General features: G+C 38.8%; 1 protein-coding gene across 16 annotated transcripts in view; it reads right to left on the reverse strand.

The window, feature by feature from the left end:
- Positions 1 to 26820, reverse strand: part of ERC1 (ELKS/RAB6-interacting/CAST family member 1) — a 520764-nt gene that overhangs the window by 211874 nt on the left and 282070 nt on the right. For all 16 annotated transcript variants that reach the window (XM_036301306.1, XM_036301299.1, XM_036301300.1 and 13 more), the window contains one exon: positions 21183 to 21343. In XM_036301306.1, coding sequence (XP_036157199.1) covers positions 21183 to 21343 — 161 coding nt within the window. The remainder of the gene's footprint in view (positions 1 to 21182; positions 21344 to 26820) is intronic.

Genomic DNA, 26820 nt, shown 5'->3' on the forward strand with positions numbered 1-26820 from the left:
GCAGATTGTTTCTTTCAATGGTATTCCATAATTCATGTCAAATTTCTTCACTTCTTTTCATGCATTTTTCTTTTTTTATTTTCTGACTGAATTTCAAATGATCTGTGTTATAGTTAAGTAATTCTTGCTTCCACTTGGTCATGTCTACTCTTGAAGCTCTCTACTGCATTCTTCAGTCAATATATTCATCAACTCTAGGATTTGTGGGGGTTTTTTAATTGTTTTTACTTCTTTGCTTAATTTTTCATTTGTCCATGCATTATTTTCCTAATTTCATTTAGTTGTCTGTGTATTCTTGTGGTTCACTGAATTTCTTTAGTATTGATTATTCTGAATTACTTCTCAGACAATTCACAGATCTTCATTTCTTTACTGTAGGTCCTTGGAGTTTTATTAGTTTCCTTTGGGGCAGTCATGTTTCCTTGATTATTCATGATCCTTTTAGCTTTACATTGGTAGCTGTGCATTTGAGAAAGTGGGAACCTCTTCCAGTCTTTAAAGACTAGCGTCCGCAGATGAGCCCTACACCAGAGATCAGTCAATGGTAGTTAAACTGGGGATCGACCCAGATGAAAGCCTGGGTTCATGGGTGCCCATCTGGAACCTGGCAGGTCATTATTTAATTTAATAATTAAATTATTATTTGCTTAATGTGTCTTCTCATCACTATGGTATTAGCTAAAAGGACTCAATACATCTTACTATGTATTTCTTTTGGCCTAGAGGTCATGAAAAATCTACTGATTGCTCTGGAACCAGGAAAGTTTGGGAACCTCTACCCTACTATAAATGGACTTTACAAATACATATATTTAATAATTTTGAGAGAGAGAGGAAGGAAGAGGGAAAGAGAGAAATACTGATGTGAGAGTGGAACACTGATCTTCTGCCTCAAGGGATGGAGCCAGCAACACAGGCATGTGCTCTGACCAGGAATTGAACCAGCAACCTTTTGGGGCATGGGATGACACCCAACCAACTGAACCACACTGGCCAGGACTAAATGGCCTTTTTAAAATAAGTTATAAGGTAAACTCTAGCATTTAAGTGTGAGGAAATTTCAAGTACTTTTTCATTTTGTGCACAATGGCTTTTGGTTTTCATTTTAAAATCCTCATTTTAATATAAATGAATATGAGCGCCTTTTTCTTTAATTTGGGTCTTTACCTGCTTCTACCCTGTCAGAACACTCTGGGATCAAAGGAAAAATTGCCATGAAGTAATCATCACTACTCATGCAAAACACTTATCACTAAAAAAGAATCCAAACTACAAAAATAATACCAATGAATAGTAGCTCACCTTTCATCCTACCTCTATCCCTGTCAGAGCCTAGGAAATTGTCCTACTTAATGAGCAAATACTGCTATTTTTAAGATAATGAAATAAGGTCTTACATATGCACTATGAGCATTCACTCAAATGTGACCATTGGGATTTATCTCCTGGTATTTTGAACCATGTTGTCAGTATTCAGATGGGATTTACAATAAATCAAAGCTACTACTGTTCACACTCCATTACATTTATAATAGAAATATTTTCATTTAGTACTTTTTATTAGCCTACAGTTCAGTTCAGTTCTAGTCAATAAAATATTCAGTGCTTTCTAAGTTGAAAGCTCTTTTTATAGTACTTCTTTAAGAAGCTGAGATAGAGGAGGAATACCACAGAGGATATGATTCCTCTGATCTAAAGAGAAAGTAAAAGATACTCAATTTTAAATAGAAAATTTTAGGCAGCATAAAGGAATCATCAACTTACTGGTAACTAAATAGATGTTCTGGTAAAGTGTAAAACAAAAAGAAACAACAACAACAAAAACCCCACTCACAGCTCTGGCACCTTCTTATGCTTTAAAAATGAAAACAAAGATGTAATTATTAGCAAGACAAGATGCAATAGGAAAGGATCCAAACCTAAACAGTGGTAGAATGAGAATGAGCTGCTATAGAAAGATATTCCTTCACACTAATGACACCCCAGAGTTAGCTGTAAAGGAAGAAATCACTTCATTCAAAACTCAATGTGTAGCCACGGCCAGTGTGGCTCAGTTGATTGGAGCATTGTCCCATCTACCAAAAGCTGGTGGGTTCAATTCCTGGTCAGGGCACATACCCAGGTTACGGGTTTGATTCCCAGCAGGAGGCAACCAATCAATGTTTCTCTCTCACATCAATATTTCTCTTTCTCTCTCCCAAATTAATAAAACAAACAAGCAAATTTAATGCAAAAATTATCTTAGTCCCTGCCAGTCCGGTGTGGCTCAGTGGTTGAGCATGGGCCCATGAACCAGGAGGTCATGGTTCGATTCCCAGTAAGGGCACATGCCCAGGTTGCTGGCTCGATCCCCAGTAGGAGGCAGCTGATCGATGTTTCTCTCTCTATATTCAGTCCCTCTCCCTTCCTTTCTCTAAAATCAATAATAAAATATAATTTTTTTAATATCTCAGTCCTAAGTACTAAAGAACAACAAACACCCGACCTAACATTATTCTAGGACTTGCAGATGTGACAAGGCATTCTGTTGAAAACCACAAATGTGGGGAGGGAAGAGGAGTTGAGAAGGAAAAAGAAAATACATGATGACTCAACAGACTCATTCCACAAAAAGTTTACTTTATGCAACACTTACTAAGTTGACTATTCCTTATTTATTGGCTCCAAACTGTGACCTCATTAACTTTCTTCAGGAAAAAATTCTAATTTATTTTTATTTTTAATCCAAAAAAGCTGACATATGCTAAAATAGTTCTTATCTTAGTTAAAAAAGATACTAATGAGCACTGGCATATTATAAATGGTCTCTAGAGCTGCTAGGGGTTGTGGGCTTGACCCCCAGTAGGGGTCCTACAGGAGGCAGCCGATCAATGATTCTCTCTCATCATTGATGTTTCGATCTCTCTTTCCCTCTCCCTTCCTCTCTGAAATCAATAAAAATAGTTTTTTAAAAGAATCTACTTAATAATACAACAATTCAATCCATCCCCTAGTGTCTTAGAATTTTAGTGCTAAAGGGTTTACTGATATTAAGGCAACAAAAATGAAAAATAAAAAACCAGACTTAGAAATGAAATGAAATGTCCTCCAGCACAATTTTACATGGAGAGATGGAAATACATAAGCACAAAATGACTGTGTTATCTCTTAAAGATATTAGTAGCCAAAGAGGTTCATTCTTCCAATTTCTACTTCAATATTAATGGGCTGAGCAATTACTCCATGTAATAAGCCCCTTTAATATCACCTGGTCTACTTTCCAGCAGTTAATTCCACTCCCAGGACTGTCATGGCTCATTTAAATAGTACAGTGAGTTTCCTCTGTAAGTCTGCTTCTAGAGCTTACAGAGTTTAAGATCTAATGAGATAGAAAGATGTTTATCATGAGGTAGAAAGGAACTCTGAGCCAAAGCAACAAAAGCTGGATATCATGAGCAGGCTGGGAACAGAAACTTTTATTTTTCTTAAAAGCATACTGGAAAAATAAACTATTCTACAAGGTTTTAGTAAAAATAAAAGTTTATAAGCAGAATTAACTTTCCACCTTACAGGTATTTAAGAGAACAAAATAACATTTCAGAAATAGAGATGAAGAGGGGCAAGTACATCTTTCATCACTGCCCCTTGCGACCTTTCCACATAAAATTTTGGTTCAAGAGAGTTATAATTTACCTCATTCCATACTTAATGGCATAAATTCTGCAAGAGAAACTGTCTAAAGAGTAGCAATCAAAATCCTTATTATGGATTTTGAAGATGTCAGGAAATAAAAGTAAAGGCCAACAAAAATTAGAAAAGGAAAAAAATTGGAATGTACACTTCTGATAAATATTATGAACGAAGGTAATAAAAGAACCCTCCCTTCTTGTTCCAAATTTTTTGATATTTCATTTTAAGTATATAGAAATGCAACACATTTTTGCATGCTCTCTGTATACTGCAACTTTATTGCGTTTTATTGTTTCTAATATTCCTTTAATGGAATCTTTAGGATTTTTTATATATAGAATTATGTCATTTGCAAATAGTGATGGTTTTACTCCTTCATTCCTAATTTGGATGCCTTTTATTTCTTTCTCTTTACTGATTGCTCTGGCTAGGACTTCTAACACTATGCTGAATAAGAGTTGTGAGAATAACCATCTTGTCTTATTCCTGAAATTAGAGGAAAAGCTTTCAGTTTTTTATTGAATATGGTATTTCCTGAGGGTCTGTCATAGATGGCCTTTATTATGTTGAATTTTTTTCCTTCTATACCCATGTTATTGAGTATTTTAATCAGAGGTGAATGTTGTGTTGTTAAATGCTTTTTCTGCATTTATTGATATGATCCATGATTTTTATCTCTATTTTAAAAATGTGGGGTATCACATTGTTTGATTTGCATATGTTGGACTCTTCTTGCACACTGGAATGAAGCCCACTGGATCGTGGTGCATTATCTTTTTAATGTATTGTGTATTTGATTTGCTAGTACTTTGTTTAGGATTTTGTATCTACTAGAGGCCCGGTGCATGAAATGTGTGCACTGGGGGGTGGGGGGGGGGATTTCCCTCAGCCCAGCCTGCACCCTCTCGCAGTCTGGGAGCCCTAGGGGATATACAACTGAGGTCAGTCAGACATCCTTAGTGCTGCTGCAGAGGTGGGAGAGGTTCCCGCCACTGCCGCTGTGCTCGCCAGCAGTGAGCCCGGCTTCTGGTTGAGCAGTGCTCCCTCTGTGGGAGTGCACTGACCACCAGGGGGCAGCTCCTGCATTGAGCATCTGCCCTCTGGTGGTCAGTGTGCATCATAGTAGCCGGTCATTCCACCGTTTGGTCAATTTGCATATTAGCCTTTTATTATACAGTATGTTCATCTCTGATGAACTGGCCTGACATTTTCTTTTTTTGAGTTCTCCTTGCCTGGTTTTGGTATCAGGGTAATGTTGGCCTAATAAAATGAGTTATAAGGTATTTCTTCTTGTTCACTTTTTAGAAAGAATTTGCAAGAATAGGTACTAGCAATAAATCTTCTTTGAATGTTTGTAGAATTCACTAGTGAAAAAAGTATTCCACAGTACTCTTGTATAATCCTTTGTATTTCTGTGGTGTCCATGGTAATTTCTCTGCTTTCATTTCTGTTTTTATCTATTTGAGTGTTTTCTCTTTTTTTTTTCTTTTTCGATTTGAGTCTAACCGGGGTTTTGCCAATTTCATTTTTTCAAAAACCAGTTGTTTCATTAATTTTTTTCTTTTGTCTTTCTTATCTCTATTTCATTTACTTCTGCTCTAATTTTTATTATAACCTTCCTTGCACTGTATGCTTTATTTATTCTTCCTTTTCTAGTTCTTTAACATGTTAAGTGCCAAGCCTGTTTTGTCTTCTTTTCCGTTTCAGTCACCGCTGACTGACAAGATGCTTAACTAGGTATAATGCTAGCTTGTTTGAGCTTTTTCTTGTTTCTTGAGGTAGGCCTAGAATGTCATATACTTTCCTCTTAGTACCACTTTTCTCTGCTTCCCCACAATTTTGGTATGTTATATTGTTGTTTTCAATTTTTTTTAATGTATCTTTTGATCCCTTATTTCTTCTTTGATCCAACTGTTAGTTACACAGTAGCATTGATCTCCACATATTGGTAGTTTTCCCGCCATTTTTCTTGTAGCTACATTTCATTAATGACTTTCTAGTTGGATGATCTATCCATTGTTATCAGTGGGGTATTCAGATCCCTACTATGACTGTATTTCTGTCCTTTTCTCCCTTTAGCTCTGTTAGTAATTACTTTATATATTTTGGTGCTCCCAGATTAGGTGCATAAATATTGATGTGTTGTCTCCTTGGTGAATTGTCCCCTAAATTCTTATATAATGCTCATTTTTATCCCCTGTAAATTTTTTATTGTGGTATATATTTTATCTCTATTAAGTATGGCTACACCTTATCTTTGTATGCCATTTTCCTGAGGTGTCATCTTCCACCCCTTCATTTTGAGTCTATGCTTGTCTTTGTAGCTGAGATGGATCTCCTGAAAGCAACATATATAGTTTGGTATTGTTTTTTAATCCATCCCACTATTCTGTGTCTTTTGATTGGTGAATTCAGTCAATTCACATTGGGAGTAAGTATTGATACATGAGGACATGATACAGCCATTTTATCTTTTGTTTTCTGGTTGCTCTATCTCTCCATTGTTTCTTTTCCCATGTTTCTGAATGCTATCTTACTTTGGTGGTTTTCTATAATTTCTTCTGCTGCTTCCTCTTTATGTATTTCAGCTTAGGATTTTTGTTTCATGATTACCACTAGGTTTATGTTTAAAAAAAGTTTCAAAAAAAAAAAGTTTCATATAGTATACAATAGTATTTTTTCTTCTGATTGCATCTTATCTTCATTTACCCATGAACGTTCAGTACATTACTCTCTCCCTTTTTGTGTTATGGTTATCACAAATTAGCCCTTTGTGCTATGCATTACCTTCCAAATTGTAGAAACCATAGTCTTTTTTTAATGCTTTCCTCTTAAACCAGTGGTTCTCAACCTTCTGGCCCTTTACAGTTTCTCATGTTGTGACCCAACCATAAAATTATTTTCCTTGCTACTTCATGAGCGTAATGTTGCTACTGTTATGAATCATAATGTGAATATCTGATATGCAGGTTGGTCTTAGGCGACCCCTGTGAAAGGGTCGTTCAACCGCCAAAGGGGTCGCGACCCACAGGTTGAGAACCACTGTCTTAAGCTTTTAATTGTTTAATGCCATTCTGAAATGGAATTGCAGTTTCCTGCTTCCATCTATCATCTTACTCCCAGTTTCATATCCTTTTATCTTTTTGTTTCAGGTAGAAGGGGTCCTTTAAACATTTCTTGTGATTTAGGTCTTGTGATGATAAATTTCCTCAGCTTTTGTTTGTCTGGAAAATTCTTTATTTCTCCTTCAAAACTAAAAGGATAAGTTTTCTGAACATGTTATTTTTGGCTGGTGGTTTCTCTCAATATTTTGAATATTTGATTCCGCTCTCTCCTAGCTTGAAAGATCGGATGATAATCTAATGGAGTTTCCCTTATTGGTTACAGTCTTTTTTCTCTAGGCTACCTTGAGAATTCTTTCTTTGTCATTAACATTTGACATTTTAATATGATATATCTTGATGAAGGTCCTTTTACATTGAGATAATTAGGTGTTCTGTTCCTTCTTGAATTTGAGAATCCAGCTCTTTCCACAGGATTGGGAAGTTCTCATTAATTATTTGTTTGAACAATCTCTTCTCCTTTGGTATACCCATTATCCTTATATTGCTCTTTTTAAGGAAGTTAGTTTCTCATAGAGTTCTTTAATTATTTTTAACTCCCATTTCTCTTTTTCCACCTGAGTTTATATTTCTATCTTCAAGTTCACTAATTCTCTCTTCCATTTGACCTACCTATTTCTGAAGCTCTCTAATTCATTCTTTTTTTCTTTTAATATATTTTTATGGATTTCAGAGAAGAAGGAAGATAGAAACATCAATGATGAGAGAGAATCATTGATCGGCTGCATCCTGCACCCCCACACTTGGGATTGAACCCGTAACCCAGGCATGTGCCCTGAACAGGAATCCAACCATGACCTCCTGGTTCATAGGGTGATGCTCAACTACTACGCCACAACAGCTGGGCTCTAATTCATTCTTCATTTCATTTACTGAGTCCTTTAGCACCATAATTTGTTGTTGTTGTTTTTTATAATTTCAATATCTTTGATTAATTACTCCTTTTATTCGTTAATTTTATTCCTGAGCTCACTGACCTGCCTTTCTGTCTTGCATCTTTTTTTTTCTGTTCATCAGATTATTTATTCACTTGATTCTTAGATTCACTTGTTGATAGATGCGTATTTGTTGTTCATAATTGTATCTTTACCTTTTTCTTCTTCTTCCTCTTCTTAAAGGATACCTTTCAGCATTTCATATAATACTGGTTTGGTGGTGATGAACTCCTTTAGCTTTTCCTTATCTGTGAAGCTCTTTATCTGACCTTCAATTCTGAATGATAGCTTTGCTGGATAAAGTAATCTTGGTTGTAGGTTCTTGGTATTCATCACTTTGAATATTTCTTGTCACTCCCTTCTGACTTGCAAAGTTTCTGTTGAGAAATCAGCTGACAGTCGTATGGGTATTCCCTTGTAGGTAACTGAGTTTCTTTCTCTTGCTGCTTTTAAGATTCTCTCTTTGTCTTTTGCTCTTGGCATTTTAATTATGATGTGTCTTGGTGTGGTCCCCTTTGGATTCCTTTTGTTTGGGGTTCTCTGCGCTTCCTGGACTTGTAAGTCTATTTCTTTCACCAGGTGGGGGAAGTTTTCTGTCATTATGTCTTCAAATAGGTTTTCAATATCTTGCTCTCTCTCTTCTTCTGGCACCCCTATAATTCGGATATTGGTACGCTTGAAGCTGTCCCAGAGGCTCCTTACACTATCTTTGTATTTTCGGATTCTTTTTTTCATTTTGCTTTTCCGGTTGGGTGTTTTTTGCTTCTTTGCATTTCAAATCTTTGACTTGATTCTTGCGCTCCTCTGGTCTGCTGTTGGGAGTCTGTATAATATTCTTTATTTCAGTCAGTGTATGCTTAATTTCTAGTTGGTTCTTTATCACAACATCGAGGGTCTCATTAGATTTCTTGAGGATCTCACTATATTTATCGGCCGTCTCACCAGTCTTTTCGAGGGCCTTACTAAGGTTATCGGCGGCTTCTAAACAGTTCTTGAGAGACCTTAAAAGTGTGGTTTTGAGCTCTATATCCTCCATTTCTGTCAGTTGTGTCCTGTTTCTTTGTCTCTGCATTTTTTATGCTTTCTTGGTGCACCCCCTTGTGGTCTTTCTGCGCAGTCTTGTAGTTAAGCCTTGATTGTTGTAGGTAATACTGGGGGGGGATTTCTCTGTCTTGCCTCTTATTGAGTTTTTTCAAAACTACAATCTTGAACTCTGTTATCATTTACATCTAAATCTGTCATGTCTTTGAGTTTGGTTTCTGGAGACTTCATTCTCTCTCAAGTTCCCTGTTAGCTTGATTATTTGCAGTACTTGACAGATTGTTTCTCAGCCCAGGCATTTAATGTGCTGAACTCTCCTTTTTTTTATGTACAGTCTTATGTTTAACAATTCAGCAGGTTGATAAGTAGAGGTCTTTCCTTTGTTTTCCAGTAGATGGTGCAATAGTATAAATTTTTGTTTTGTGTTACCAGCTTTACTGGGCCCTCCAGGATCTTGGTGGGACTGTGTTCCTTTCACCATGGAGAATGCCTACTATTTTCCAAGGAGGTGAACATCCCCTCTGTAACTGGATTGTCTCATTCTCAGAGCACCACCCCTTGGTGGAAGTGACTGGTGCTAGAGCTCTGGGCCTGTGAGATACTGGTGTACCCTCATGTACCCAAAGGCTGCCAGCAATGCCTTGCTGCTTCTACCAGGTTCCACTGCAATGGGCAAGGGCAGGTAGGAGGCAGATTTGCTCCTCTGTAGCTTTGCTCTTTTCCTAGTAATGGCACCTGCTAGATCTCATCTTCCGTACATCTGTATCTCCACTCCTGTCACTGGGTTTAGCCATAGTGTGCACACGCCACTCAGGCCAGAATGTTGGTCTGTCCCTCCGGGCCTCTGAGGTGTCAAACATGTGCACTGCAACCCAAAATCTCCCCTGCTACTGTGTCTGCTAGAATTGTAGTGAGCTCAGGGCTCCCTCTGAGGCTCCCTCCGTCCTTCCTCCCAACCTGCTTCCACTGCTTGTCCAGATATGCCCAGCTTCGGATGTCTCAGAGTGTGGATTTCTCAGACATATTTGTGTACTGAGCAGTGAGACTTTTGTTGAATTATAGTTGTCCAACTTCTTGTAACTTCAAGGGTAGTTATAATCAAGAGGTCTTCCTCACTTGACCATGATGCTCAAGACTATTTTTAAAAGCAGTTTTAGTTTTCAAATAAATTTGAGAAGGTGGCACAGAGATTTCCCATATACCTTTTTAAATCTATGTATTTTAAATCAAATTAGAGAACTATTTCAGACATTAATTTTTCAAAACTTTCTTTCTGCCCCTTTCTCACTCTTTTATCTTTTTGGAGTTCCAGTTAAACATATGTTAGCCCATTTGATACTGTCCAACATGTCACCGAGGCTCTGTTCATTTTGTAAAAATACTTTTTCTCCCTGTTACTCAGATTGAATAACTTCCATTAATCTATTTAAAAATGTAAAGACTCTTTTGACAGCGTTAATCTATCATTGAGACCACCCAGTAAATTCTCAATTTCAACTTCAGTTTTCAAATTTCCATTAAATTTTTTTTTCCTCTTTTGGAGGTTTCCTATCTCTCCTATTGTCAATATGACATTTTCCTTTAAGTCTTCTGAGCACATTCATAAGAGTGACTTTAAAGTCTTTATCTCTTAAATCCATTAGGACTTCTCTGAGTTAATTTCTACTGCATGTTTTTGTTCACTAGGTCATGTTACTATTTCTTTGCATGTCTGGCAATTTTAAAAAATCCAACATCGCATACTGTAGATGATCCATTGTAAAGACTCTGCATTCTGCTATTTTATTCTGAAGAGCAATGAAATTTAGTCTACAAGGTAATTCAGTTAATAGTTGATCTTGAACATGTGTAAGCTTTGGATTTATCCTTTGTTAGGATAATCTGTTGAAAGCTCTATCTTGAGCCTTCCCAACCTCTCTATCTTAGTAGGGCTCATCCTTAAAATTCTATATCCCCTACAGACTTTCTTGGGGCTTTAAGTTTTGTGAGGCTAGGTCTATAGAAGGCTTTAATTATAGGTCATGCTCCCTACTTCTAAATCCTAGCTTTTCTGTTATCATGGCAAGACATCTGAAGTTTTAGCAAAAACTTTGATACTCTGACTGGGTTGCAAGTACAAATTCCCCAGTATTGCTCTACCTCTAATATAAAAATTCCACTTTCATCCCCATATTAGCTAATCTCTGCTAAGGCTTGGAGAGTCCCATCCAGTGAATGTGCACCCTAGTCCTCAGCCAAAAATTCATGGCTTCTTCTTCCTAGTATTCTATTTATATACATTGCATTTTTAATTTACTTAGAACATTTCCAACTACAGAATAAAGGGACCTGAGAAGGTCAACTAGTCAAAGATCTATATAATTTTTAAAAACACAGGGATCTTAAGAGATTTAGGGAATCCTTTCATTTTAGAATGAAAAACTACAGACCTGAAAAATTAAGTGTGAATTGGATTTTCAGCTGTATTATGTTTTGCAAATATTCAGCCTCACCTATTTCAAAATGTTTTCATTACTTCATCTCATTTGATCCTCACAACAACCTCATAAGGTGGGCCCAAGTATTATCACTGTTTTATGGGTTAGCAAACTGGCTCAAAATGTAAACATATCCTTTGCTACAAAGATTATCTTATAAGAGTATTGTATTCAGAATCTTCCGATGGGAAAAGGCTATGATTAAATGGATGAATTACTATCTTCTACATACAAAGCTTGAGGCAAGTTTTATGCATTATAGAAAGAGTAACTATCTATATGGTATTCTCTAGTAAAACTGAAAAGGAAGATCCTGAAAGGAAAATAATGTTTAAAATACCAAATCCCAGAACACCTCTCAGATTGGTGGTATATTAGTTAACAGATTTCCTTACAATGGGTATTGCAATTTCTCTTATCATTGTGTTTCTCTATCTCTCTCACTCTCCTTCCCTCTCTCTGAAATCAATAAAGCATATTTTTTAACAATAAGAATGTAGTTTCTTCTGTTTGGAAGTTATATCTGACCTTAAATGGCTAAAAGGTGGAATGGATTTAGTGTTGTTTTGTTATTTTTTAATTGATTTCAGAGAGGAGGGGAGAGGGAGAGATAGATAGAAATATCAATGATGAGAAAGAATCATTGATAGGCTGCCTTCTGCACACCCCACACTGGGAATCAAGCCCGCAACCAGGCATATGCCCTGACCAGAAATCAAACCGTGACCTCCTGGTTCATAGGTTGATGCTCAACCACTGAGTAATGCCAGCCAGGCTGAACTTAAGTTTTAAGGGAGAAGAAAGGCAAGGAATATTTAGAGTGATAGGTAATTGATTCCAATTTAGGTCATGAGGAATAAAAACATTTGAGAAAAATATTTATAATACACATGCCTGATCTTGTGAGAAGCTGAGCATCATGGTCAAAATTTAGAACTAGAAAGAGATAAGTAACTAATAATTACTACATTTAATAAACACATTTACACCACTGTCCTGTAACAACTCAGAGCTCCAACTAAACAATTAGTTCTGATGAGGAAAGATGTTAAGAACAATTGAGATCACACATTCTGTATAGTGGATAGCATAAAAAAGTTGGATATCAGGGTAGAAAAAGAGGAGGCAGAACTAAAGAGTTAACCAGGACTAAGGAGCAAATCCCAAAGTCCCAAAGATAGTTTATTATAGATCATACAAATTTTGCTTTATAATTTTAATCATGATTAGTCCCACTAGTGTTATTTGTTTATAGCTATACTATACATAATACTTTGTTTTCTTTTTTTCAATTCAAGTGTAGAGAATTGTTATATTAATTTATGTGATTTCCTATAGGATATTTAAACCTTAGTATTTTAGGTTACTGTGAAAAATTCTTCCAAGTCTACTAAAAGTCCTATATCATTTATCTAAGGACTCTAAAAGCATTTGATGTTAGTGTAAATAAATATGGCTTTACAAAAAGTACAGATGTTCTTATACTGTTACTAGACTATAATTTGCATAACTATTTTCAATTTTGTGTTTAATTTGGAAGACTGTTATAAATCTGAAAATAGGTTTTTTTTAAATGCCAGCAACTCTATAATAAATTTTAAAATGAAATACTGCAGAATATCATGAGATAAAATAATTTAAAATAAACTCTTTTAATTATTCAAGGTATAATAGATTGATCACCTAATTATTCCATTCCTAAATAGTCTAAACTTTTCCCAATAACCATTTTCTATACTTTCTTAGTTCTAAGCATATTCTATGTTTCTCTCTCAACAGGCAAGAATTTTTTAAATGTCAGAATTCAGATGATATTATTGGACTCTTTTTAGGTACATATAAAACTTTATTTTCTGTTTGTGGCTAGATCTTTCTTTAGCCAAAAGGCATCTCAAGAGTATATAATTTAGCCCAAAGAGGTTTGGATTTTTCTGCCAAGTTTAATAATGGGATGCTACTTATCAAACAGCTCTGGATCCTCAATGAAACTAAAGAGCTCTTCTACCACTTCTCCTAACAAACCAGTTGTAAGAGTAGTCAAATTCATAGTTTGATAAAAATTGTACTACAAATGAAAAATTAGTCTTCTAAGTTGTATTTGTAATGCCAACATGGGGTGAGACTGTAGTAGGAGTTTAAATGCAGGGCAGTAAAAAATGAGTCAGCTCGCCCTGGCCAGTTTGGCTCAGTGGATAGAGCATCGGCCTGCGGACTGAAGGGTCCCAGGTTCGATTCTGGTCAAGGGCAAGTACCTTGGTTGCGGGCACATCCCCAGTGGGGGGCGTGCAGGAGGCAGTGGATCGATGTTTCTCTCTCATCGATGTTTCTAGCTCTCTATCCCTATCCCCTCCTCTCTGCAGAAAAATTGATGAAATATATTTTTTAAAAAAAGTCAGCTCATCTAGAAATCTTAACAGTGAAGCTCATAACCTAAATTAATACTTAAAATTTATTATGGTTATTAGAGTAGACATTTATTATTTTCTCCCTTCTCCCATTCATCCTTTCTTTCTTAGGGAAAGGAGCTAACATAAAAGTGGAATTAAAAAAAAAATAAAGGCTAACAAAACCACAGCATAAGGAAAAGAAGAACCAATGTGGGGACTGCCAATAAAAACATTCCCTCTCGTTAGGGCAGCTAACCAACTCAAATGTTTCTATTGAATAATCATTGGCAGGCTACCAAGTGAACAGTTTCACATCTCGCCAAAATCAAGGCCATCATTTATCTGTAACAGATACTCAAGAAATATAATCATAATGCTAGGAATGGAAAAGAACTATTAAGACATTCCTTTTGGTCTAACTAGGTCAAGATTACTCTAAAAACCTAGACTATTCTACAATAGGAATAGTCTATTGTAGACTATTCAAAGATGGTCCAAAGAATTTTCTATACAAATGGACCATCAGCCTTTTTCTTAAGGCTTCTTATTTTATATTCACAGTCACATATATGCATGTTTTGGTCTCTTTTGCACATTGCATTGCCCTCATATTTTTTCTACACTTCAAGTTCTCTAGTTATAATGAACAAATCCTTTTATTTGTTAAATTAGCAATAACTAAATAATGTAAAATATTTAAATTATGGTAGGTCCTGCCATGATTATAGAGTGAGAAATGTGGTTGTCATTGCCAATAGCCAAAAGAAAGATACTGCCTTTCTCCTTTTAAATTTTGCTTAAACAATTTTGTTTTACTGAAAATCATCACCAGAAAATAGTTAACAAGCAAATAATGCCCACTACTAACTGCCCCCTGTGCCAGACACTGTTCTCAATTCTACATATTAATAATTTCTTATGTTATTGTCATGAAAACTGAATGAAGCAGAAACAATTATTATTACCATTTTTAAATGAGGAGACCGAGGTATAGAAAGGTTAAATAACTTGAAGAAATTATAGAGCTCATAAGTGCTTGAGTGAGAATTCAGACTAAGGCTCCTTTTTCCGGGAAGTATGCTCTTTCTAGTTGCCATAAGTAATTAAAGGCAACATCAGGCAGAATTACTTGAAGGGAGTAAACTCCTTACAAATTGACATCAAAATGAAGTAAATTTTGAGCAAAGTTGTAGAAATTGAAACTACCACAACCCTGAACAGATGATTAGCACAACCTGTTCAATATATGGAAAGGAGTCCCAAATGTAGCAGAAAAGTGTCTATTCCCTTGCTCAGCTTCATAGTGAAAAGAAATAGGAAGTTCACTATCAGAACCCATCCTTCATTCACCGTGTTTTGTGTGTAATTACACTTAGGTTAACTGTACAGTTTTTGACTTAAGTTTTATGAATCATTATTTTACTAGTACACTTACTTTTATGCCAAACTTTAAAAAAATCTGTATTTTTTTAAAAATAGGGTTTTAATTCACTCTTCTAGATGAGAAGAACAGAATAACTATTGCTCCCAACACTTGGTAGAATTAAGTGGTATGGTTGACAGGGCAGTGTAAACAGAGATCATCTGTTTAGAACCACCACTCTCGACTGCTTATAGCCCTGCACATTCATCTTGGGCTGTTGGGGGCGCTATGGTGCCGCTTGTAGCCCTGCGCCTTCATCTACTGGTGTGTGCTTGGGGGCGCAGTGGTGCTGCTGGCAGCCCTGCGCCTTCATCTCCTGGTGTGTGTGTGGGGGCGCCGTGGTGCTGCTTGTAGCCCTGTGCCCTCATCTCCTGGTGTGTGTGTGGGGGCGCTGTGGTGCCGCTCGTAGCCTGCAGCCCTGCGCCTTCATCTCCTGGTGTGTGTGTGTGTGGGGGGGGGGGGGGGGGGGTGCAGTGGTAAAAAAAAAAAAAAAAAAAAAAAAAGAACCACCACTCTCTAGGGCAGATGTGGGGAACACCTGACCCATGGGCCATATAAAGCATGTAAAATCATTTGGTCTGGCCCTGCCATGGCATTAAGGGTGAGTTAATTAAATGTTTGACCAAATATAGCAGGCTAATTTTTTAAGTTAATAATCCTGTATGGCCGTCGAATGATGTTATAAAAATCCAAATGACCCTTGGAAGAAAAAAGGTTCCCCACCCCTGTCCTAAAGGATTAGGCCTAAAGTGCTGAGGTAATTTCTTAAAAGGGAGGTATTAAACAATTATAATAAGATTGAAAATGAATGACAAAAAAAAGGGGGAAATTTAAGTGAAAATTAAAGCACGGACTACTTTAAAACTTTAAGCTGGTAAACCTGAACAACACAAAACTTTTGGAAAACCTAAGAACATCATGATGCCACAGTAATAAATCCTGAGCAATTGAAGAAAGTGATATAAGAGATATGTCATCTGTTGGAGTCAGGTTTTTACACTTTATTTCCAGAACTTTTATTAATGTTGATTAAATTTCTATACTACTTATATAAACTTCTCAGTATACTTTAATTAGTTGCTCCATGCCTTATTGTATATAAGTGCTTGATCCTACAAAATAAAAGTTTTGCTAATTATAGTACTTTTCAGAAATGTAATCTCCAACCTAGGTTGGCAAGAGAAGTTCATAATAGAGTTTAGTACTGTGGTGTGAAAAACAAATTACCTACAATTCCCTTTGCATGGTTTAAAGCAGCGGTTCTCAACCTGTGGGTCGCGACCCCTTTGGGGGTCGAACAACCCTTTCACAGGGGTTGCCTAAAACCATCGGAAAACACATATATAATTACATATTGTTTACAGTAGCAAACTTACAGTTATGAAGTAGCAACGAAAATCATTTTATGGTTGGGGGTCACAACATGAGGAACTGTATTAAAGGGTCGCGGCATTAGGAAGGTTGAAAACCACTGGTTTAAAGTCAAGCATTCTTTAAAAAATTATTTCAGCCCGGCCGATGTGGCTCAGTGGTTGAGCGTCGACCTACGAACCAGGAGATCACGGTTCGATTCCTGGTCAGGCACATACCTGGCTGCATCCCAGTGTGGGGCATGAAGGAGGCAGCCAATAGTAATTCTCTCTCATCATTGATATTTCAATCTTTCTCTCCCTCTCCCTTCCTGTCTGAAATCAATAAAAATATATATTTTTAAAATTTATTTCATATATTTTCAAAGTCTTAATAATAAAAGAAAATTCTTATACAAATACTAGAGGCCCGGTGCACAAAAATTTGTGCACTCGGGGGGAGGGGGAGTTCCTCAGCCCGGCCTGTGCCCTCTCGCAGTCTGAGACCTCTTGGGAGATAACGACCTACTGGCTTAGGCCTGCTCCTGGGTGGCAGAGGGCAGGCCCAATCCCTAGGTGCAGCCCCTGGTCGGGCTCAGAGCAGGGCCGATTGGGGAGTTGGGGCGCCTTCCCCTGTCATGCACAGAGCAGGGCAGATTGGGAGGTGGCTATGCCACCCTCAGTCACGCTCAGGGTAGGGCCGATTGGGGGGTTGGGGCACCGCCCCGTCACACTCAAGGCAGGGTCGATGGGGAGGTTGCGGCGCCACCCCCTGTCACGCACAGAGCAGGGCCCATCAGGGGGGTTGGGGCTCCGTACCCTGTCATGCATAGAGCAGGGCCAATCAGGGGGTTGGGGCACTGCTCCCTGTCACGCACAGAGCAGGGCCCATCAGGGGGTTGGGGCACTGCTCCCTGTCACGCACAGAGCAGGGCCCATCAGGGGGTTGGGGCACTGCTCCCTGTCACGCACAGAGTAGGGCTGATAGGGGAGTTGGGGCACCCACAAAGCAGGGCTGATCAGGGGGTTGGGGCGCTGCCACTGTCACACTCAGGGCAGGGCCGATGGGGAGGTTATAGCTCTACCCCATCACACACAGAGCAGGGCCCGTGGGGGCTGGGGGGTTGGGGCGCCGCACCCTGTCACACACAGAGCCGCAGGGCGATCAGGGGGTTGGGGAGCTCCCCCCTATCAGGCACAGAGCAGGGCTGATGAGGGGGTTGGGGCGCCTTCCCTTCTCATGAACAGAGCAGGGCGGATAGGGAGGCTGTGGCCCCGCCCCGTCACACACAGAGCCACAGGGCGATCAGGGGGTTTGGGCGCTGCCCTGTCACGCTGATCCCGGTGCCGGGAGGCCTCTTGGCTCCACTGATCCCGTTGCTGGGAGGCATATTACCCTTTTACTATATAGGATAGAGGCCTGGTGCACGGGTGGGGGCTGGCTGGTTTGCCCTGAAGGGTGTCCTGGGTCAGGGTGGGGTCCCCACTGGGATGCCTGGCCAGCCTGGGTGAGGGGATGATGGCTGTTTGCAGCTGGTCACACATCCTTCGGGGGGGGGGGTCCCCACTGGGGTTCCTGGCCAGTCTGAATGAGGGCCTAAGGGCTGTTTTCAGGCCAACTGAAGCTCCCAACTCCTCCTTTTTTTCTTTTTTCTTTTTTATTCTGGGCCAGCTTTAGCTCTGGCTCCAGCTCTGAGGCTTCTGCTGCTGAAAGAAGGTATCTGGTTTGTTTCGGTTCTATAATCGAAACACTGTATAATTCCAGCTCTGAGATCCCGGCCTCGCTGAAAGCAGGTTTCTGGGGTTTTGTTTAGCTTCTATATTTGTTACAATGTTTCTTAAACTGCCCGCTCAGAGGCCGGCAAGGCAGGCGGGGAACGTTGGTTTCCTCAGTCACTGAAGCAAGCAAGCCTCATGTTAGTTTCAAGCTGCCTGGCTGCCGGCCGCCATCTTGGCTGGCAGTTAATTTGCATATCTCGCTGATTAGCCAATGGGAAGGGTAGCAGTCGTACACCTATTACCCTGTTTCTCTTTTATTAGATAGGATGCTACTATCTAGCTATAAATAGTCATTTGAACTGAGTGGGAGAGATCTGACAAGTAAAATTAAGATATTAATACATAGAGAAAACAAAACAAAGAAAACACATACACACACACACACACACACACACACACACACACACTGTTGCTTCAGCAGGACCAGTTTCTGTTAGAAAAATCACATATGATACTTTGTTTCCCCCAAATTATATCCATCCTTATTCCATTTTCTTAATTACTTTAACCCTTGATTTAATTTTCTTATTCACTCTATCTTCTACCATGTTCTAGGCATAGTTCCCAGACCTCTTCAAATGAAATGACTTTACTCTTTCCCTTTTTAAATTTATCTTTATTGGTGAAAGTACTATAGATACCCCCCCACCCACTATCCCCTTCCACCCCACTCCCACACCATCCCCAGGACTTCCCCACACTATCATCTGTCCATGGGCTATGCATATATGCATATAAGTCCATTGGTTAATCTTTTCCCCGTCCCTCTCTTCCGCCCACGAAATAACTAAGACTGTTGTATGCTTCAATGTCTCTGAATCTTTTTTATTCAAAATGACTTTATTCTTTATTACCCAAGAATTATGTCTACTACTCCACCTCCAAATATCAAGCTTCAAATTATATTACCAATGACAAAAAACTTGGCTTACACCACTTGCACTAATTTGCTCCTAAGAAGGATATTTGCAAGCATTTCTCTCATGATGATATGATAATCCGAACCTCTCCCTATTCCCCCAGCATATCAATCTTTTCATCACTTCCAAGACCTGATCAACTGCAATGCTTTGCTAAGAGATTAGAATCTCTAAACTTTGCACTGTGGCATAATAAAAGCAGGTGGTACCCCTACATGTGCTTCCTCAATTCTTGGGTCACTGTCATGACATCACAATAATCAAGTGCCATGAAAATTCATACTAAGGTTTGATGGCAAGATCCTCTACTACTCTATAATTCTGGTATTCAACACTCATTGGTACTTCAAAGAAGCAGAAAAGATGTAATGTTAGCTTAAAGCACTAGCTGGGCTGAGAAAAATTTGTTTACATTAGGTCAGAGATATTGCATATTTATGCAGAGAGAAGAAACTAATAGAAAGTGAGCAAAGATTGCGTGAGAAAAAATTAATGGAGGAAGACCGAAGAGGAGGGACCAGTGCTTACAATCTGTGATGAAGATAAGAAACTAGCCTTTTGAAGATGGAAAAATATTTCATCTGAGACAGAAGACAACAACAACAAAAAAATACAGGTAACTGCTGAGAAAAAGGTAACTGAGGGATCCCAGGACAAACTTGGTTTCAGTAAAATGAGAGTAGGATAATTAGGTAGGGGTGAGGGCTGGGAGTTTAAAGGAGATAGTCCTACTGGACTTTCAAAAGATACTTAATTCTGAGGAGAAGGACACCAGAATTTTTCAAAGTCACAGAGGAAAAAAAAAGAAGCTATTATGTACTAGTAGATGTTTATATGCTTCACAAAAAATTATTATCTCAGAAAACCACAAGATGTGAGGCAAGTAGGAAAATATATACAGCAAAATTTTGGTAAAAGTGACAATTTTGTAAAAATTTACTGGTGAGTCAAAGAAGGACAAGTATCACATGATCTCACTCATTTGTGGAATATAATGAACAACATAAACTGATGAACAAAAATACTAGATCCAAAGACATAGAAGCATTGAACAGTCCCTCAAACCTCAGAGGGAAGGCAGAGGAGGATAGGCGGTAGAGGAGACATGAGGGTAAGAGATCAACCAAAGAATATGTATGTATATAAGCTATAACCAATGGACATAGACAATGGGGGGTTGAAGGCTGGGGCTGCAGGGCACGGACAGGTTGGGAAAGGACAATAAGGGGGAGGGGACATATGTAATACTTTCAATAATAATTAAAAAAAGAAAAACAGCATGTAATGGGAAAGATCTATTGAATAAGAATTTGTCTCCCACCAAATAGCAATTAAAAGTCAGTGGACAACACATCAAAGATAAATTTTGGAAATATCAGAAGGAATGGAATTGTAACTGGAATTTAATCTTCACTGTTAGAATAATAAAGATGTTATTTATTTATTTATTTATTTATTTATTTATTTATTGCCTAAAGTTTCATATATGTTTCTTTTTCCCCCAATCGACCTCCCCCTCCCCCGGCCCAGCCATTCCCACCCCGGGCAAGCCCCCAAGATATTATGTATCTTTGATAAAAAAAAATATTGACTGGTGAGTGCAAAAAATGTTAATTGTTAAATATGGGAGATAGGTGTATGACGATTCATTATACTATTCTCTCTACTTTTATATACCTTTGGAAATGTTTATAATAAAGAAATATTTTTAAAAACTGTCTAGGCATTATATGACCTCAGGACCAATAGCCATCTCAATAAGCTCAACAATTTGCCAAAACTTTCCAGAAGATTTCAGAAATTTCAGAGATGGATTTGGATACAGATACTCATACTATATGTATCTTATACATATACTCATACTATATGTATCTTATACATATACATATAAGAGGAGTAAAAATAACTCTATTTGACTAGGATTTGCTCCAAATTTGTTCTAGGGAGTAAGAAATACAGGTTAGCATTAAATGTAGGCTATGTGTGTCAGGGCTAATAAAAAAGGGCCAGAAGAAGAAAGCAATGAGAAAAAGTACTTCTACTAAGCATGTGTATGAAGAACAAGATTAAAAACACTTACTTCATCTCCAGAACCTCCTCTAAGTGTTTCCTTCTCTCTGCCCGAAGATTGGTCAAATGAGTTTCCTTTTCTGCCAGAGACTGTTGAGTAGAGGACAGTTTTGCTTTCATGGACTCAAGTTCCTGCTTTACCTTCTCCATGGCCATCAGTAACTCCTCCACCTGTGATAAATATGGAAAAGAGAAAACCTGATTCTCTTGATCAGTTACAGTCAGAGGACTGGGCAATGGGCAATTCCTGGGCCCACCAAATTGAATACATACACACATAAAAACTTCTGTACACTTCTGGATCATATATATATACTAGAGGCCCAGTGTACGAAATTTGTGCACAGGTAGGGTCCCTAATGGCTGTCGGCTGCTAGCTGGGGCCTCCCTTCCCCTGCCTGCTTGCCACCGATGCCCTCTGGTGGTCAGCGCACGTTTAACTCCTGGTCGGTCGAACTCCCACCCATGGGAGTTTGCATATTAGCCTTTTATTAAATAGGACATATGGCAAATAATGAATAAATCTTTGATCATCCCTCCACTATAATTCTTTTCCATTTCAGCCAGAAAGAACTTTATTTTCTTTTTGATAAATGCAAGGACATGTAAGTTCAAGAAGGGACTGCCTGTCATAGATAATCCTTTTTAAGGAATTTATTTAGAAATTCCCCAGAAATTTCCATGGAAATAACAACATAATACAGAGAAATATATAAAGAACAAAATCATCTATGTATATTTAAAAGCCTAATATGCAAAGTGTCCTCTTGGGAGTTCGACCGACTGGGAGTTTAATCACTCGCTATGACATGCGCTGACCACCAGGGGGCAGCACAGAATGAAGGCAGGCCCCGGCCAGCAGCAGGCAGCTGGGGAAAGGAGGCCCTGGCCAGCAGCCAAGAGCTGGGGAAGGGAGGCCCTGGCCAGTGGCTGGCAGCCAGCAGCTGCTAGGGACCCTACCAGTGCACAAATTTCGTGCACTGGGCCTCTAGTAATAAATATTTATAGAAGAATTTTAGGAAATAAGAGACAAATTTGACTAATAACAGATTTAGTATAAACATAAATGATTTTTGTTTTACACTATTAAAAAGAATTTCTTTTTAAAGAAACAGAATGAAATCAGATAAGGCAGAAGTAGAGTTTTTTCGAGGAAGGCAGGAATAATATAGAGAATACTCAGATAGAGAGGAGACAGTATCCTTTAAAAAGACCTGAAAAAAACACTCAGGAGGAGATGACCGAATGCTGAACCACGAAAAACTAAGAGCTACATATGTACTTTACAGTGATTTCCACTTACTCTGGGTGGTTCCCAAATCAAATTTAAATAAACATGTCCATTTTAATTCAGAAACAGAAAATACACTGATAAAATACATTATTGCCAAAAACTAACTTCAACCAGGTAACCCATCAGCCACCTGCACCAATCAAGAGTTTCTCAGGTTGCTGCTTGCCAAGAAATAATGTAGGTGACAATGAACCTTTTGAGAGGCAGAGGTGAGTGAAGGCAGAGACAGGGGGTCTGCCATTCATTGACTCCTCCATAATATCAATTTGCGTGACAGTAAAACTGAGAGCATCTGGAGACAAAACTATAGTATAACAAATCAGCGTTGTTAACAGACCCCCTATAGTGCCTAATATCTAACCACAGTCTCCATATTGATTGGTAACAGCTGCTAAACAATGATAATAAACAGATACATTTTGGTTTCTGCCTTTTTGTGTACCTTTTCAGAAGTGATCAAGTTAATGTTCTCAGCTAATAGCATCTTCAGTTCCAGTTGCTATCAGAATATATATTATGCAGATCTCATGTATCTGCTACCTTTACATAAACATATATCACTGTCTGCCCTTTTGAAAACTGCCAATAAAGATGCTTTCATTTTATCAGTCTAATTCATGTAAAATCTCATCGAAAACTGAATTGAACTGATATACCAAGGTATGCTCTTATGACACAAAATCAGTAATGAATAGCACTATTTATACAAGCTCAAATTAAGTGTGGGACATATGCATCTTTTATAAACTTATCTTAAATATATCTAAAAAAAATCTCCCTCCCATCCCGTCTTTCACTCCCCCAGGTAAGAAATGGTATCAGTTTCCTATAGAACTTGGAGACATATTCTGTATGTGCACAAGCAAGCATGTATAAATAATCTATTTTTCCTTTCTACACAAAAGGAAGCCCACTCTATAAATCTTAACTTTTTGGTAAATTTTTAATAGAAATACAACATACAGAAAAATACACAAATAATAAATGTACAACATGAAGAAATTTCTCAAAACAAATACACCTATGTAATCAGCACAGACCAGTAAACAGAACATTGCCCAGTATCCCAGAAAGCTCCCTCATAACCCCTGTCCAGGTAGAGTAATTATTCTAACTAGAGGCCCGGTGCACAGATTCGTGCACCAGTGAGGTCCCTTGACCTGGCTTGTGGGGATTGGGCTGAAACCAGCTCTCTGACATCCTCTGAGGGGTCCTGGATTGTGAGAGGGCGATTTTTGGGTGATGCACTGCCGGGAGCCGGTCCATGCTTGCTGTTTCAAGGGACCTGGCATATATGGCATACTGTTGTTAATATGTTTGCTCACCTTGGCACTATGTGTTTTAACCAAGGTCTCTGAGAAAGGTTGTTTCCCCAGGTAGGGATTTTCCCCTGAAGTTAGGGAGGGAATAAAACCTCTTAACTAAGTGCCAGGCGGGTAATTAATCACTTTAACTACGAACAATCATGCTTAAGCTACATAATCTTTACTCCCTGGAATGGAGATAAGAAACGCCCTAACCTTTGGAATAGAGATTGATAGGATTGGAATCAACTGGTATAAATACAGATGTAACAACACAGAACTAAGAACACAGAACTTAGAACACAGAACTAAGAAGACAGAACCTACACAGAACCTAGAGACAGAAGAACTTCGCTGGAGAGAACATGGCAAAAGATCTTGGACTGAACCTGACTACAGAAATTGGCAAGAGAACCTGACTAGAACCTGGTGACTGAACCTGGCTGGAGAAGCTGGACAGAACCTGGCTGGAGAACCTAGCGAGGGAACATGGCTACAGAACCTGGCTGGAGAACCTGGAGAACTAGCAAGAGAACATGGACACAGAACCTGGCTGGAGATCCGAGGCAGAACCTCTCTGGAGATCCAGACCAGAACTTGGCTGGAGATCCTGGCTAGGCTGCTGATCAACTGAACACTGTCTCCGTGTCCTTCCTTCTTGGCCGACTCCGTCCACACCTTTGGGGACCCCTGGACCCGCTGGGGTTGGACCCCGGCAATGCACCCCAGAATTGGGCTCCCTCCTATCTGGTTCTGGGTGAGTCACCCGAGAAATGCAGCTGCCAAGTCACCACAGCTCAGCAGCTCCGGCGTTGAGATTCTGCCCTCTGGTGGTCAGTGCGTGTCATAGCTACTGGTTGGAGCATCTGCCCCCTGGTGGTCATTGCGCATCATAGCTACTTGTCAGATGGTCGGACGGTCTTACAGTCGCTCAGGCTTTTATATAGATACTCTAGGGTACTTTTGTCTATTTGTTTTAACTTTATATAAATGAAATTAAATAGTATATAATTCTTTTCACTCAGTGTTATGTCTATGAGATTCATCCATATTGTTTGTTGTTTCCCTCTAAGACCAGGACCAAGAATTATAGTTTTATAATTCTTATAGCCACATGATATTCTACTGTGTAAAGACAGTGAAATTTACTGAGGGGACTTTTGATAAATGGAAGTTTTTTATTTTAATGAAGCTTAATTTTTTCCTTTACATCATTTAGTGTTGCTGGCTTTTTGTTTGTTTTTCTAATTTTAATCCTCACCCAAGAATATGTCTCTCTTGATTTGAGGGGGGCAGAGAGGGGGAGGGAGGGAGGGAGGAGGGAGGGAGAGAGGGAGGAGGAGGAGGAGGAGGAGGAGGAGGAGGAGGAGGAGGAGGAGGGGACTTTTGATAAATGGAAGTTTTTTATTTTAATGAAGCTTAATTTTTTCCTTTACATCATTTAGTGTTGCTGGCTTTTTGTTTGTTTTTCTAATTTTAATCCTCACCCAAGAATATGTCTCTCTTGATTTGAGGGGGGCAGAGAGGGGGAGGGAGAGAGGGAGGAGGGAGGGAGAGAGGGAGGAGGAGGAGGAGGAGGAGGAGGAGGAGGAGGAGGAGGAGGAGGAGGGGGAGGGGGAGGAGGAGGGGAGGAGGAGGGGGAGGGGGAGGGGAGGGGGAGGGGGGGGGGGAGGGGGAGGGGGAGGAGGAGGGGGAGGAGGAGGGGGAGGAGGAGGGGGAGGGGGAGGGGGAGGGGGAGGGGGAGGGGGAGGAGGAGAAGAAGAAGAAGAAGAAGAAGAAGAAAAAAGAGAGAGCGAGAGAGAGAGAGAGAGAGAGAGAGAGAGAGAGAGAGAGAAACCTGAGTAAGGGCCCTGACCGGGAATTGAACCCGCCAACTTTTGGGGTATGGGATGATGCTCCAACCAACTGTGCCACACCAGCCAGGGCCACATTCAGAGCTTTTTGTACACTAAAATAAAATGGTGTCTACTTCAAGGATATGAGAATATTCTATTCTTCTAAATCCTTTATTGGATTACATGTTTCACATTTGGATCTACAAAACATACACAACTGATTTTTGAGTATGGTGTAATGATCAAAATTAATTTTTATCAATATAAATATCCAACTGACTCAGCACTATAAAGAGAAGAATTTCAATAGTCATGGTCCGAAGGTACTTTAGGCTTATTTGGCAAAACATCACAAATTATTTAAAGAGTACTCACAAATTATAAAAAACAATTTAACAATGCTTAATATTGCACATAACCAACATTAAACTTCATAAATGAGCAATGTAAAATATTATATGCATATTAAAAAGGAATATGTATATATTCTAGAACCAAGAGCAATATACCTCTGTTTACTTACTAACCATGAGCTTTGTTTATATCAGTTATTCAAATGTAATCCCTAAATCCTCTGTAATAGGCAATTACCATTCTTATTTTGTATTACTTATTCCCTTGAATTTCTTTATTTTTACCTTTGATGCATATATTCTAAAATAAATCATTACTTAGTTTCGTCACTTTAAGAACACTGTATAAATGGGATCTTCTTTCTTATTTCATCCAACATTATGTTTTTACCATGCATATAAAAAAGGGCCCACCATATGTGTATATTCCAGAATCAAGAGCAAAAACACTCATGAGCTAAAAGCGATGACTGCCAACAGCATTGAGTACCACGGCACCCAGATTATGGTTTCCCACTGAACTGAATGAGCTCCTTTGAAAAATGGCTGATTCCAGATTTGCGGCAAGAAATGTACAAAAGATGAACTTTGCACATCCTATGCCAGAAATTAGAAATAGGAATTATAATAAATAGGGATCATGACACAGAAACACTGATAACACAACCACAATAATACATCATAAGAAAGAAAACTATAGACAAATACTCCTTAGGAATACAGAAGCAAGAAAATACTAGAAAACAAACCCCAGGAATTTACCCCAAGAATGCAAGGCTGTTTTAACATATGAAGTTCAATGTAATAAACTATATTAGAATACAGGACAACAATCACATGATCATCTCAAAAAAATGAAAAG

This window comes from Myotis myotis, unplaced genomic scaffold (genome assembly GCF_014108235.1).
Source record: "Myotis myotis isolate mMyoMyo1 unplaced genomic scaffold, mMyoMyo1.p scaffold_m19_p_3, whole genome shotgun sequence".
In the NCBI taxonomy this organism is placed as follows: Eukaryota; Metazoa; Chordata; class Mammalia; order Chiroptera; family Vespertilionidae; genus Myotis; species Myotis myotis.